The sequence below is a fragment of the Anolis sagrei genome, chromosome 2 (genome assembly GCF_037176765.1).
Source record: "Anolis sagrei isolate rAnoSag1 chromosome 2, rAnoSag1.mat, whole genome shotgun sequence".
NCBI lineage: Eukaryota > Metazoa > Chordata > Lepidosauria > Squamata > Dactyloidae > Anolis > Anolis sagrei.
The window spans coordinates 111609832-111626038 of record NC_090022.1 but is presented as its reverse complement, the minus strand read 5'-3'; the positions used below and the strand labels follow the sequence as shown (position 1 = coordinate 111626038).

The window sequence follows — 16207 nt, the reverse complement described above, 5'->3', positions numbered from 1 at the left end:
GGCCGGTGGGCGGGGCCTGAGCCAGGCCCCTTCACGCGGCGCACGCGACCCAAGGGATGGGTTGGGATCCTTGGGGGACAAAGCCAGCAGCACCTGTGGAATTGCACCCAGGGTGCAGCACTGTAGCATGAATGCAATTTGTGCACCGCCAGGGCTCAATTCTATAGCATCCTGGGGACCCTTCCACACAGTGGAGAGCAAGGATTCCCCGAAATACAAGGGCAGAAGGCCACTATACACCAAAAAGTAATGCAGTTATATATAATCAGAATAATGTATATCATATCTATGCTTATAGTACTATAACATTAAATGTACTAGCATCTCGTACAAAGTATACTTCATGTAATTCTATAAACCAAAAAAATTCCTTATGTGGGATAAACAACTAATTCTTACAGCAAAATGAACAAGTTTGTAGGTTCTTTTTGAAACCAAAGTTTGTCAACAGCAAATCAAAGTTTATCAGTCCTTTTGAAAACCAAAAAGGACCTACAATACACTTCTCAATAACAAATCAAAGTTTGCAAGTCTTTTTTGCAAGTCTCTTAATCCAGAACTTCTTGATGTGAGTAAACAGCTGATTCCTACAGCAGAATGAACAAGTTTGTTAGTCCTTCTTTAACCAAAGTTTGTCAACAGCAAATCAAAGTTTATCAGTCCTTTTGGAATCCACAGTTTATAAACCACAACCGGTTTTGACTACGTGAAATCTTCGTCAGGTGATAGTTGATACACGTAGAAATCCACAAATAGTCAGTTTTACCAAGTGGAGAATTCTTCAAGTAGAGTCAGTATATTAATGTCAATAATGATGTGGTCCTAAAGTGAACAAATATGAGTGGCTAAAACACATAGTATACGAGAGCAATTACCAAATGTTGTGAAAGCATACAGAACAGGAACAAAAAATATTCACATAAGTTCTCCTACAAAAGTGCTCTGCTATTAATATGATTCTATGGCAAGCCCAGGAGAAACAGGTAGAAACTCCAGGATATATAGAGAAACTTAAAGTATATGAAGAGAAATTTAAAAGGGCCTGGTATAGCTATCAGTGTGGATGTATCCCAGTCATCAACAGTAAGTTACTCATAAGAAAAAACCTGTTTAAAGAGGCATGCACCGGTTCACATAAAACACTGAAATGAAATGGAATCGTTTAGTCCCTTAGGATGCACAGTTTTAAGAGTAAAAATCCAGAAGGCTTCACATTGTTGTAGTCTAGTAGATAAATCTGTGTTTGAGGAGGATGTAACCACCTCTAGAACTAGGACCTTGAACGATTCAGGACTATGGTTCATTACATTTGAATGTTTATATAGGCTTGAGATGCTGTGAGAGACATGCCCACAAGTTCTACTTTGGGCCCTTCCACACAGCCCTATATCCCATAATATCAAGGCAGGAAATCCCACAATATCTGCTTTGAACTGGGTTATCTGAGTCCACACTCAGATAACCCAGTTCAAATCAGATATTGTGGGGTTTCCTGCCTTGATATTATGGGATATAGGGCTGTTTGGAAGGGCCCTGGAATATGTCATTTTACAAGGTCTCTGCTAAAGAATGCTGGTACCTCACCAAGCTACAAATCCCAGAATTACATGGCATGGAGTCCTTGCAGTGAAAGTGGTGTCAAGCTGCATCCATTCAACAGGATAAAAGCACCCCTAAGGCCCTTTCACACAACCATATTACTAAGGACCCTTCCACACAGCCTATTATCCATGAATATCAAGGCAGAAAATCCCACATCTGCTTTGAACTGGAATATATGGCGGTGTGGATTCAGATAACCGAGTTGAAAGCAGATATTGTGAGATTTTCTGCCTTGATCTTCTGTTTTGTATGGCTATGTGAAAGAGCCCTAAGGCCTCTTCCACACAGCTGAAGAAAAACCCACACTATCTGCTTTGACCTGGGTTATATGGCAGTGTGGACTTGGAGCCCTTCCACACAGCCATATAACAAAGAATATAAAGTGTGACAGTGTGGACTCAGATAACCCAGTTCAAAGCAGATATTGGGGGATTTTCTGCCTTGATATTCTGGAATACAGGGCTATGTGGAAGGGCGCCCAGAATAACAAGGCAGAATAACCCACAATATCTGCTTTGAACGGGGTTATCTGAGAACCCTTCCAGACAGGCCCTCTATCCCAGGATCTGATCCCAGGTTTTCTGCATTAAACTGGATTATATGAGTCCCCACTGCCATATAATCTGGGATAAACAGAAAATTTAGGATAGGTCCTGGAATATAAGGCCTGTCTGGAAGGGCCCTGAGTCCATGCTGCCATATATCCCCGTTCAAAGCAGATAATGTGAGATTTTATTCAGCTGTGTGGAAGGGTTAGGTTAGTTTCTACTAACCCAAACTGTATTGCGATAATGAAAGGCATTCAACAGGTCAAACTCAGCATCACTTTACATGTCTAAGCTGAAGTGTTGGACTTTAGCCCATGATGCTAAATTTCCTTCTAGAAACAATGGCAGCCTCATCCATCACCTCTGGTTACGGATGCCTTGTACATCTTGACCCAAATGCTACTAGGTACTCTTTACAAAAGCCCCTTCCACACAGCTGTATAAAATCCACATTGAACTGAATTATATGGCAGTGTGGACTCAGATAGTCCAGTTCAAAGCAGATATTGTGGATCATCTGCCTTGATATTCTGGATTATATGGCTGTGTGGAAGGGCCCTAAGTATCTCTTGCCTAAGAAAACCCTGTGAAATCCATGGGGTCACCACAAGATGACAGTCATCTTTACGGTACTTCTACAAGGAACTCAGAACCATTGAATAATTAGTAGAGCAGTGAGTCAACTGACAGCCCTTCCACACAGAATATCGAGGCATATAATCTACAGTATCTGCATTGAATTGAGTTATATATCTGAGTCCACACTACCACATATCCCAGTTCAAAACAGAAAATGTGGGATTTTATTCAGCTGTGTGGAAGGGACCAGAGGAACCCCGCTGATTAAGGCCCCTTCTTCACTGCCATATAATCCAGATTATCAAAGCAGATAATCCACACTATCTGCTTTGAACTGCCATATAATCCAGTTCAAAGCAGTTAATCTGGATTATATGGCCGTGTAGAAGGGGCCTCAATGGATCTACACTTGTTGACACTAACAATAGCATTTAGGCGAATGTCTGCTCGGTATGCTCAGAAAACTTCATCAGCTGGATTTCGTTTGAACAAAAGTATAAGAGACTAGCCAGGAAAAACAAAGAAAGGAACCTTACACAGAGAGTCATTCATACCTCTGAAATTCCATGCATGCAAGAAATGTATGGGGGTAACACCTTTCTTGAGTTCTCTCCCATGGATTTGTTGTTGGTATGTGCCTTCAAGTTGAGCCTGACTTGTGACAACCCTAATATAGCATTTATGTGGCAAGATTTATTCAGTTGCTTTGTGAAAAATTACCGCCATCATTTTTATGTTGTGAATTTTAAAACAATGCTGTGGGTGCAGGGTAGGGTAGCAAAAGAAAAACATGCTTCAGTAGTTAATAATCTGCCTTGTATTGAGAAAATCTCAGTTCAGAGCATTTCTTGCCTCTAAAACCTAATAGGATCTCAGGGGAACAGGGCCAAAAAGAGCTTCTACCAGCCAGAGTAGGTTTCATGCTTGGTCTAACAGCTTCATAGCATCATCACAGATGAGACTTGTCAGAGACAACACAGATGAGGCATGTTATCTAGATCCAATTCAGTTTGGTTTCAGGCCCAGCTGTGGGAGAGAGATGGCTTTGATGCCTTGTTGGATTAATGTGATACATATGGGGGAGTGTGGTTTAGTTGGTACTGTTAAAACTCTTGGTTTGCAGTGCCATTGACTGTGTTGATCTCTATAAGGGCCTTCCACACAACCCTATATACCAGAATATCAAGGCAGAAAATCCCACAAGATCTGCTTTGAGTGTGGAAGCAGATATTGTAGGATTTCCTACTTTGATAATCTTGGTTATAGGGCTGTGTGGAAGGGCCCTGGGTTGAGTCTACACTGTCATATATTCCAGTTTAAAGCAAATAATGTGGGATCTGTCTATCTTCATGACCTTATCTTCCCCTACGAGCCCACGTGGTCTCTAAGGTCTTCTGGGGAGGCTCTTCTCTCACTCCCACCTCTGTCTCAGACATGGTTGGTGGGGATGAGAGAAAGGGCATTTTTGATGGTGGCCCCTCGTTTCTGGAATTCCCTCCCCAGGGGGATCAGGTTAGCACCCTCCCTATCCACATTTTGTAAGAAACTAAAAACACGGATGTTCCGTTGTGCATTCGATTGACAATCTCTTTGACAAATGATCCCTTTGACAGATGGCCTGAAAAGAAGTTCCTGTATTTGATTAATGTATTTTTAAGCTGAAATGATCCTATTACAACTGCTGTATTCCTATGCTGTGATATGTTCTATCCATCTTTTTGACCAGCCTATTCTCCAACTTCTTTGTACACCAGCTCCCCCCCCCCCCCCCCCCCCCCCGAGACTAGAAGTATTTCTGGTTGTTGCTTATGATGTCTGTTTATTATTGCTTACGATGTTCGTTGCACACGCTTTTAATTTTTATTTGCCTTGTTTTAATTGTATGTTTTTTGGGCTTGGGCCCATGTAAGGCGCCACGAGTCCCTTCGGGGAGATGGAGGTGGGGTAGAAAAATAAAGTTCTTCTTCTTCTGTGTGGAAGGGGCTTTAGTCAAAAGGGCAGGTCAGGTGATTGGGATTTGAATTGGGTCTATGGAATCGCATCATATTCCCCTTGGAAACTCAGCTTCAGTCTGACCCTGGTCTCATCTACACTGCCAGATAATCCAGGTGATCAAAGCAGAAAATGCACATTATCTAATTGGAACTGGATTATTTAGGCCCCTTCTACATAGGTGTATAAAATCCAGATCAGATAATGTGGATTTTCTGCTGTGATAATCTGGATTTTCTGGCAGTGTAGAAGGGGCCTTAGGGCCCTTCCACACAGCCATAAAACCCAGAATATCAAGGCAGAAAAATCCCACATTTTCTGCTTTGAACTGGAATATATGGCAGTGTGGACTCATAACCCAGTTCAAAGCAGATAGTGTGGGATTTTATTCAGCTGCGTGGAAGGGGCCTGTAACTCCATTTCAATAGTAGCCAGTGTTAGAAATGACCCCTCTGAGCCTATGATTAATAAAACTCTGGACAAGACATTTTTGGTGAAGTAGCAAATTTTGGCAACCTTCAATTCTTCCAGCATTAACAGCCTGCTTTTATCCAAATCTAATTTCTTCCTTTGCCTGACCTGCCTTTAGTTTCAATTATGATCCATTATTCTCTTTTCCTGTAGATTGTCTGTGTAATATCTGCGCCTCTTTATCTATAATTGGTCAGCTACTTCCTACTGTAGACAACCAGGCAGACTAAACCAGGCCTGGGCCAACTTGGGCCCTCCCTCCGGGTGCTTTGGACTTAGCTCCCAGTGTTCCTAACAGCTGGTAGGCTGTTACAAATTGTGGGAGTTGAAGTCCGAAACACCTGGAGGGAGGGCCCAAGTTTGCCTATGCCTGTTCTACAGGACCCGAACAGCATCTCTGCTTCTGCACTGGCTGGACCGCACTTAGGTGGCGCAGCATCTTTGCTCCACGAACTACGACTCCCAGAAGGCTGTGCGCTGCCTGCGCTCCTGCCTCTCCGTTTCCGGTGCAGGTTCCCCCTCGGCGTTTCCTTGGCGCGCGGCTCGGAAGATGGACCTGGGCGCCTTCGAGGAGGACAACGCGGTGAGCTGCCTGCTGGGCTCCTCTGCGCCCGCCGCCTGCCGCGCCCAGCCCTGCTGCCTGGGCATCGATGAGGCCGGGAGGGGGCCCGTGCTCGGTAAGGGGAGCCTTGCAGCCCAGGGAGGGAATGTTTTGGTCCAGCAAAGAAATGCACGAACAAGGAGGCAGGCAGGTCTTCGGGCGCATCTGCACTGTACAAGTCATGCATTGGACCCCACTTTCACTGCCGTGGCTTCATGATGTAAAATCAAGGGAGTTGTGGTTTTACAATCTGTAGCCTTCATTTCCAAAAAGTGCTGGTGCCTCACTAAACTACATCTCCCAGGATTCCATAGCACTGAGCCATGGTAGTCAAAGTGGGATCAAACTGCATTATCTCTACAATAATAATAATAATAATAATAATAATAATAATAATTATTGCTGTAGAGATAATGCATGGATCCAACCAGTCCATACTTCAGGAAACAAAGCCTGACTGCTCATTGGAGGGAAGAATAGTAGAGGCCAAGATGAAGTACTTTGGCCACATAATGAGAAGACAGGAAAGCTTGGAGAAGACAATGATGCTGGGGAAATGGAAGGAAAAAGGAAGAGGGGCTGACCAAGGGCAAGATGGATGGATGGCATCCTTGAAGTCACTGGATTGACCCTGAAGGAGCTGCGGGTGGTGACAACCGACAGAGAGCTCTGGTGTGGACTGGTCCATGAAGTCACGAAGTCAGAAATGACTGAACAAATGAACAACAACAACAACAATAATAATAAACAACTTTATTTATACCCCGCCACCATCTCCCCCAACAGGGACTCAGGGCGGCTTACATAAGGCCAAGCCCAAACAATAAATTACAATAAAATAACATATACAATAAACAATATACACAAAACATTTTTTAAAAGCAGTGTAGGTGTATTCTATGTCTTGCTTGAGACCCAAATGGAGACCTTCTGCTTTTTGTTGTTGTTGTTAGCTGCAATATCACACCTATAAACGTGGAATGATGGTTACTTTTGGAGAAACCAATGCAGAAGTATCCATGTTGTCTGTCATAGGGCCCTTCCACACAGCCCTATATCTTAGACTATCAAGGCAGAAAATCCCACAATATCTGCTTTGGTCTGGGTTATCAGAGTCCACATTGCCATATATTCCAGTTCAAAGCAGATAATGTGGGATTTTCTGCCTTGATATTCTGGGATATAGGGCTGTGTGGAAGGGTCCCATAAAATCATAGAATTGGAAGAGACCACAAGGACCACCCAGGACAACCCCAGTTTGGCTTTGTAGCTATACTTATTATAGCAGCATTGGAGAGAGAAGGGACTGTATTTCCTGCTGAAAGCTGTTAGGAATGATTAATCTTACCGTCTAAGATTAACTGAGGGCCCTTCCACACAGCCCTATGTTCCAGAATATCAAGGCAGAAAATCCCACATATGTTTTGAACTGGGTTATCTGGGGCCCCTTCCACACAGCTGAATAAAATCCCACATTTTCTGTTTTGAACTGGAATATATGTCAGCGTGGACTCGGATAATCCAGTTCAAAGCAAATATTTTCGGATTTTCCGACTTTATATTCTTTGTTATATGGCTGTCTGGAAGGGCACCGAGTCCACACTGCCATATAACCCAGTTCAAAGCAGTTAAGTGGGATTTTATTCAGCTGTGTGGGTGGGGCCTGAAAGGCCATATCACCCCTAATCTTGCAGTACTGGAGTATGTAGATTTTTAAAAAACGCACATATGTTATTCTAAGTCTTACAATAACCCTGAAAGGTAGACCACTGTTTTTTTATATTGTAGCTAAAACACTGATGTTGCATTGGATCACTTATTCTGGCTTCTGCTTCCCTTCCAGGCCCCATGGTTTATGGAATCTGTTATTGCCCTGTGGCCCGGCAAGGAGATCTGGAGGCGATCAAGGTGGCAGGTAAAAATAGGAGGACTTGCCTGAGTAGAGGTGGAAACTGTAGAATATGAAATGGGATGCAAACCAGAAAAGAAAAGGAAGCACCCTGTCTGTTGTTTTTCTGGAGAGATGTTTGCATTCCTCCTAGTGCCCATCGCTTTCAGCTTGTTCCCTTCTTCCCACTTGCTTTTAGATTCAAAGACTCTAACAGAAGCTCAGCGGGAGCAGCTCTTTGAGAAGTTGGATGCAGCCAAGGATTTTGTGGGTTGGGCCCTGCACATCCTCTCGCCCAACTTCATCTCAACTAGCATGCAGAGGCGGTGAGCAGCATGCAGAGCATGGCCATGTTGCTGATAAGTGGATTAAAATACCATTAGTTTTTGGAAAGATGACATGGTTTCCTCAAGGTCGCTGTTTTGCCTCTCTTAGAACTGATTGGAAATGGAGCTTAGGTACCATGTGGACAAGAGTCTATAAGCAGTGTCTCACAAGAACCACAAAATAATAATAATAATAATAATAATAATAATAATAATAATAATAGCATCAGCAACAATACCACACCACCTTACTTAAATATGGCATTGTTAAGGATATGGCATTTGCATTCATGCCTGCTCTGTGGGCAGTGCAGTCTCTGGTGACAAATGTCTTTCTGTTTTGGATGCCATTAACATGTTTGAACATAGAAAGCTGTATTATATTCAAGTGAGACTGTTGGTAGAGAAGCAGGATAATGCAAATAAGACGCCGTGCTACACATTGTCCATAATTATAGATAACTGATTTTGAAAAAGTTATTTTCAAACTTTTATTGTGACTATTAATGGAATAAAATGATCTGCTCCGTGATAGCATTGTTTCATTATGTAAAAGCTGACTGGCTTTTTGTAACTGGATAATTTGTTTGTTCAACAAATCAAAATCAGTTTTGATCCATTTAAAGATATGAGAATTTATCAGAAGTCAGTCAATTATAGTATAGTAGTTAGCCAAGTAGTATTCTTCTTCTATACAGATTTTTAAAGATGAGTCATGCCATAATATTATTATACTCTCAACTACAAAAATGTGGCTAAATGGATTAAATTCTTGTGCCGACAGGACTGCTGACTAAAAGCTCAGTGGTTTGAATCTGGGAAGCAGAGTGAGCTCCTGCCTGTCAACTCCAGCTTCCCATGTGGGGACATGAGAGAAGCTTTTCATAGGATGGTAAAACATCTGGGCATCCCCTAGGTAGTGTCCTTGCAGATGGCCAGTTCTCACACCAGAAATGACTCGCAATTTCTCGTCACTCCTGACACAAAAAATTAGTACAAAATGATATTAATTAAAAAAATAGACCTTCTATGCAATACTACACTAGAAAAAAGAAAACCTATTTCAAAAAGTTTTATTTTTAATTTCTAACTTATTACGTACAGTTGAGCATAGATATCTCTTTTTTACTTGTGCAAAAGAAACGTAGAGCACCAAAAAAGAACTAAAATGTTATATGGTTGTCAGTCATTAGGGATTTTTATATTTACTGTTCCACTGTGGTGTAATTTTTAATGTAGTGTCAAAACATTTTTTTTCTTTTTAGTAGTGTTCAAACAAGCTAATACTAAAGTTCTTGATAAAAGTGCATTTTGGTATTTGTGTATTTTTACAAAAATGCATTGTTGTACTTTAAAACAATATAATAAAAATGTTTAATGTAATGTGACCTATGAATTACACGAGAGCCAGTGTGGTGTGCTGGTTTGAGCATTGGACTAAGACTGGAAAACAGGGTTTAAATATATGCTCAACCATAGAAACGTATTGGGTGACCTTGGTCAAGCCACACTCTCAACCTTAGAGGAAGGCAAAGGCACCCCATAAAGAAATCTTGCCAAGAAAACCCCATTATATAGTCATCATAAATTGGAAATGTTTCAAAAGTACATAACTACAGAACATGTGAGTTATTTAAGTTAGAAATTACATAATGGTTAGCGTAATCTGCAAGAGTTGTTCAAGGAAAGACTGAAAAACGGGATACAATTTTTTGGCGGCAACCCTTTTATTTAGACCAATATCATCTGCACTAGAGTGAAGAGTCTTTGGCACTACTTTGGTACTTCTTCAACTCCCAGAAGCCTCAACCAAAATGTGCGGGCACTCCTTGTCTGCATCAAGTGGCAGCATCTCTGCCATGTTTCAGTCAAGATCCTTTACTAGTTCTGACCAGAGATACAGGGGGTTGCAGCTGGGACTTCCTGTGTTGAAGCTGTGCTCTCCCTTGCTGTATTCATCTACTCTTTCCTCCTCTGATACCTAGTTGGTTCTAGTAAAAGATCCAGCCATGACACTTTTTAAACTTGCCTTTCTCTCTGGGTTAGAGCCAACATTATGTCATTGAATCAACATGGATTCTTTTTTGTTGCAGAGCAAAGTACAACCTAAATGCACTTTCTCATGATACAGCCATTGGGCTCATCCAGCATGCGTTAGACTCTGGAGTGCAGGTTGCAGAGGTGAGCCACTTCATCTCTCCACGCTTGTGGGAAATAGCACAAAAGGCTGCCTCTTACATCCATTGTGGCTTCTCCTTCCTTCAGGTCTTTGTGGACACTGTGGGCCCAGCAGAGAAGTACCAAGAGAAGCTAAAGCAACAGTTTCCAGGACTGGAGGTTACCGTGAAGCCAAAGGCAGACTCCCTCTTTCCTGTTGTCAGTGCAGCCAGTATCTGTGCCAAGGTAAATATTAGCCATAAGATCCCTTCACCTTCAATAGCTTCTCTTGTGTTTGGAGAGATGCACTATCGCGTTGTGAACCTCTAATTACTCCATCGACCAAATCATAGCTGACATCCTTGAGTCCCTCCAGTTTTGTTGAGCTGCAGTCCCCAGTAGTCCTCGCCACTCTGGCTTGCAGTGAGGCCTGGTGAAAGCAGTTGCCCATCAGTTTCTGGAGGGCAAAAGGTTCTCCATGCCTGAGGAAAGTGTTGCTTCCATGTGTAAAAGTACAATACCTTCTGATTACCAGACATGTGGAAACCAAGCAAAAAGAGACTGCTATTGCTGTCATTGTCTGCCTTTCTCAAATAACAAGCTGAACACCATTGGAGATCGAGTGTTATACAACTTCGGTCCAGTGCAGGAAGGCAAAATCTGTGTTCTTCATTTTCTCTTGTGTTCTCCAGGTAGCCAGGGATCGGGTTGTGAAAAACTGGAAATTTGTTGAAGCTCTGGAGAATGTGGACTCGGACTATGGCTCAGGCTATCCCAATGGTATGTTTCAACCTCTTTTTCTGCCTATCTTGAGAACAGCCACAGATATGGTTATAACTTCTAGTATAGAGAACTTCAAAAGACAATTGGACAAACATTTAGAAGATATGGAAAGGTCTTATTCAGACTTCTAGTCAGACTAGCATATCCCTTTCTGGTATAGCCCATTCTATCCCTCTGTCTTCCTCCATTGGACACTTTCAGTGTTTACTGAGTTTTTAGGTTACCTCGTTCTCCTCTTAGGGTTTTCTCACCCAATTCCCTCTTGTGTGTGGATGTGGATTTTGGCCACCTAATACTCCACACTTGGAGTTCTGACTGTGAATTTTGGGGGCTCTGGCCACACAGTAGTCAGAAAGTACCAGTTTGGGGAATGCTGACATTAGAAGATCAATTTAAGCAGAAGCAGAATTCTAGGTGTAACATACCACTGACTATCAGCTGCTGGGGAACAATAGCTGACATAGACTTTTCCCCATAGGATATCCCCAACTGTAAGAGCCAGACCAATTCTTATTCCATAGATGCCATGGGTTCACTCCTAGGCCTGAAGTTCTTGCTTCTGCAATTCACTTGTAAAGTGACATATTTATTTATTTACTTACCTCATTTGTATACTGCTTTCCTCACCCCAGGGGAGACTCAAAGCGGTTTCCAACATATTCACTGCAAAATTTAATGCCTCACAATCATATGAAAACCTAACATAGAACTATTGATTAGATCATAAAAACGTAACAATATGTAAACATCAACACACTAAAATCACATAATCCAAAAATCATGGTCCAAGGCTATATCAATATCAAATATCAATTGCACATAATCCCTGTTTGTTCCTTGTATTGCCTACTGCACAAATGCTTGGTCCCACATCTGTGTTTTTGCTCTCTTTCTGAAGGCCAAGAGGGAGGGTGCTGATCTAATTTCGTTGGGGAGGGAGTTCCAGAGCCAAGGGCCACCACTGAGAAGGCCCTCTCTCTCGTCACCAACAGTCGCACTTACAAAGGAGGTGGGACCGAGAGCAGGGCCTCCCTGGATAATCTTAACTTTCGAGATGGGGTATCAAAGGCTGCTGAGATGTCCAGGAGAACCAACAGGGGCACACTCCCCCTGTCCAGTTCCCTACACAGATCATCTACTAAGGCAACCAAGGCTGTTTCAGTTCCATGACCCGGCCTGAAGCCAGACTGCTCCAGATCCATATAATCAGATTCCTCCAAGATCATGAAGAATTGAAGAAATTGTGAATACAGGAGCAGACACAACTAGAACTTGGAGGCATTTTAAATTCCATTCTCTTATTTGCCATGACCTCTGTTCTTGCAGAGCTATCAGAACAACATTGGAATCTAAGCAGAGATTCCACCTTAGAAATAGGGACAACTGCAAAAACTAATCCTAAGGGTTTTTTTTTTTTTTGCCATCTGTCATTTTTCCCCCTTATTGCTTCTCCAGACCCCAAGACTAAAGAGTGGCTCACACAAATTTTGGACCCTGTATTTGGCTTCCCCCAGTTTGTGCGATTCAGTTGGAGTACAGCTCAGGTCATCCTGGAGAACAAAGCCGTGGCTGTTCGCTGGTGAGTGGAAAGGGAAGAGCTGCCAGATCATGGGATGGTGGAGAGAGATTGCTTGGAGTGGGAAATCAAGGGAATTCGGAACTGACAAGGAAGCAGCTGCTTCAAACCATGATCAGCCGGGCTTGCCTTTGGGAGTTTTGGGTGCACAGAAGGGAACAGACTTCATTAAGCAGCAATTGAGGCTGTGGATGGCATGGAAAACACAGCACAATACTTTTAACAGTGAGGCAGGGTACTGAGTATATTGGCAGCAGAAATACCTACTGGCCATGATGGCTTAGGTCCTCTGAGAGTTGGGTTGCTGTGAGTTTTCCGGGCTGCATGCCATGCTCCATAAGCATTTTCTCCTGACGTTTTGCTTGCATCTACAGCAGGCATCCTCAGAGGTTGTGAGGAATGTTGGAAACTAGGAAAATGGGATTTATATACCTGTGGGTTGACCAGGGTGGGAGAAAGAACACTTGTCTGCTTGAGACAGGTGTGAATGTTTCAGTTGGCCACCTTGATTAGCGTTGATTGGCCTTGTAGCTTCAAGATCTGGCTGTTTACTGCCTGGGGGAATCCTTTGTTGGGCCAGCTAACACCTCCCAACAAAGGTTTCCCCCAGGCACTAAACAGCCAGATCTTGAAGCTGAATGCTAACCAAGGTGGCCAATTTCAACACTCACGCCTGCCTCCAGCAGACAAGAGTTCTTTCTCCCACCCTGGACATCCCACAAATATATAAACCCCACTTGCCTAGTTTCCAATAGACCTCACAACTTCTGAGGATGCCTGCCATAGATGTGGGTGAAACATCAGGAGAGAATGCTTCTGGAACATAGCCATGCAGCCTGGAAAACACACAGCAAACCGGTGATTCCGTCCACGAAAACCTTCCACAACATTCTGAGAGTTTCCAACCAAAATAATGACTTTTCTAAAATCTGGAGCCTGGTGAAGGGTTATTTGAGGTGCTTGGATCTGTCAAGTGTTTGCAGGGCTGTTTTCTTTCATTTTTGTATCAGCTCTGAGCTAGAAAATTGGTTTCTCCCCAAACTATCCCTTTGGGGCTTCTTTTTCTTTTAACCCCTCCATGCTTTATTCATTGTGGATGTGGACTGTGCAAAGCACTGCAGTGTTCCAGCAGAAAGCGCTGGCATCAAAGGATGGCTGTGACTCCCCTTGTTGATTCTGGGGATTCAAATGAGTAGCCCGGTGCCCCATTCAGTCCCAAACTGCCAGTGTTCTTGTTGCCTTACTTCTCAAACTGACTTCTGCAGACAGGCAGGATGCCACAGGAGGAGCTGGAGATGTAGCCCGTGACCTCTGTCCTATTTAGATGTGAAAAGCTTTTCTGTACTATCTTGTTAAGAGAAGCAAACCTCCGTAGCAAATTTTCTATCTGGGCTGTTAGAATGTAGTGAAGGCCAGTGATTGCAACAATTAGAGAAGAGTAGAGCTCAAGACTATGGATGTAACTCTGAAAGAGTCAAGATGCAGGGCAGGGTGGGAGAAATTGCAGAGATTAGAAAAGCGACTTTTGAAATGCCTTGCCAACATGCCTAGCAGCCATTTGCAGTCCAAAAAAAGGAATTGTGGAAAATGTGTTGTCAAAGGCTTTCATGGCTGGAATCACTAGGTTGCTGTGAGTTTTCTGGGCTGTATGGCCATATTCCAGAAGCATTCTCTCCTGACGTTTCGCTCAAAATGAACAAAATCTGGCTGTCAGTATTTTTTTAAAATCCTCTAAAATTGGGACAGTAAATAAAGAGCAACACTCAAAAAGCAGAGGAATTCCAGACAAGAATCAATCAGGGCCAGCTAACACCTCCCAACAAAGGATTCCCCCAGGCAGCAACCAGCAAGGCTTTGAAACTGCAAGGCCATTCAATGCTAATCAAGGTGGCCAATTGCAACATTCACACCTTCCTCAAGCAGATGAGTTTTTCCTCCCACCTTGGACATTCCATAGATATATAACGCCCACTTGCCTAGTTTCCAACAGACCCCTTAATCTCTGAGGATGCCTGCCATAGATGTGGGCGAAACATCAGGAGAGAATGTTTCTGGAACAAGGCCATAACAGCTTGGAACACTCACAGCAACCTGAATTATGGAAAGTTCTGATTTAAGCTTCCCCATCTAAATCTTCATTTCTCCCCATGTTTTTGGCTCTCTTTCTCCAGGGATGATACTGAAGACGACCCATCCCAGAAGAATGCTAAGTCCCTGCTGAGCTACTTTGCCCGGAAGGACACTCCCACCCAGCGCCCTGCCCACCGCTTCTTTTATGAACGCAAGCTGGAGACCGTGACTAGCCTGTAGGGGGCAGCAGCTTGATTCCCTTCATGTTGGCATCATCTTTCTTGGATTGCACAGGAAACTTTCTGGATTGTCCCTGTGTTTTTAACTGGAGGCTGTAAATTCCTTGAGCTAGGACTATGCAGGGAACCTGTGTGTGGTGGCATCAATAGACAGAAATGGACTGGTCGAGCTTTTCTCTTTCTGGAGGCCTTTGTACTTTTTTTTTTTTTTTTTACTTCTTTTTAGTAAAAATTTAAAAACACCAACAACTGAGAGTGTATAAATTAGCTGCTAATATTACTGGTGCATAACAAATTCTGGTCAAAAGGGCTGAGGCACGGGAAGGCCATGCAGATCTGTAAGTTGGTGTGAACAAAGCCAGAAGGTCCATTCCTAGACCATAGTCAACATGCACATCCTGTACAACCAGAAATGGCTGGATTTTAAGAACAAGCCCTTGATGGGGCAAAACAAAGTGTGTTTGTAGGCCAGACCTCATCATAAGAGAGAATCACATACCCTGGAGCTTTGATATATTATGTTTTTCTATGTTTTAATTTGTTACTCTTTGGCCAGTCTTACATAGTTTTAGGTTGTCTTATTGTATTTGATTTATTTAATACTTGCTTGTTTTGGCATTGTTTGTTACATTGATGGAAACTCAGGGAGATAGAGTGAGTTATTAAAAAGTATTATTATTATTATTAATAATATTTCCACAAATTGTGATTCTGTATATTGAAAAAAAGTTAAATATTCAAAGGTTTGTGGTCACAAGAATTGATGGCAGAAGGTATATACGCCATAAGTGAAGGATTACATGTTTATTCAAATGAAATAATATCTTAAATAGGGAGAAGTGCTTTACGCACAATTCTAAAGTGTGTTTATGCTTTCAAATTGCCTATTGACTTACAGTGACTCATGAATTTCATAGAGTTTTCTTGGATAAGGGAGACACAGAGGTGGTTTTGCCTGAGGAAAAGGGTTTTCTATTTGCCCCAATGTGGTTAGAAGATTCACCGTACGCACAACATGGAACCTCTGTCGTATTCTTGGCTTGGAAATAGCTATGACCTGAATGTCTGTGTTTTTGAGGCTGCCAGTGAAAGTGCCGATAACAAAGCCTCTTCTGTTAAGAATGGTTTATTGTTTCTATGCTACCATTAATCTCTGCCAAGTGTTCTATCTTGAACTGTGTCTGATGCTTCCAAATGAAAGGAAGAAATGTCATCCAACCTCTTTCGTATATGTCCTGATGCTGTAAAATACCAGTCCAGTGCACTGGCCAAAAGGGTGAATTGGAAAGTCCTCTTGAAATCTCGTTTTAGAATTGATCTGTTAAATAGCTTCTGAAAATCAGTTTGTGGGGGGTGAAGTGTACCTAGGAGTTTC

At 42.6% G+C, this 16207-nt stretch overlaps 1 protein-coding gene across 1 annotated transcript; it reads left to right on the top strand.

Moving 5' to 3' along the window:
* The first annotated feature begins 5584 nt into the window (after positions 1-5584).
* On the top strand, positions 5585-15081 carry RNASEH2A (ribonuclease H2 subunit A). The gene is made up of 8 exons (XM_060764942.2): positions 5585-5869; positions 7637-7708; positions 7881-8007; positions 10101-10188; positions 10273-10410; positions 10857-10944; positions 12403-12526; positions 14695-15081. Exons 1-8 carry the CDS (start codon positions 5743-5745, stop codon positions 14831-14833), a joined length of 903 nt encoding a protein of 300 aa, XP_060620925.2. The 5' UTR covers positions 5585-5742; the 3' UTR covers positions 14834-15081.
* The last annotated feature ends 1126 nt before the right edge of the window (positions 15082-16207 follow it).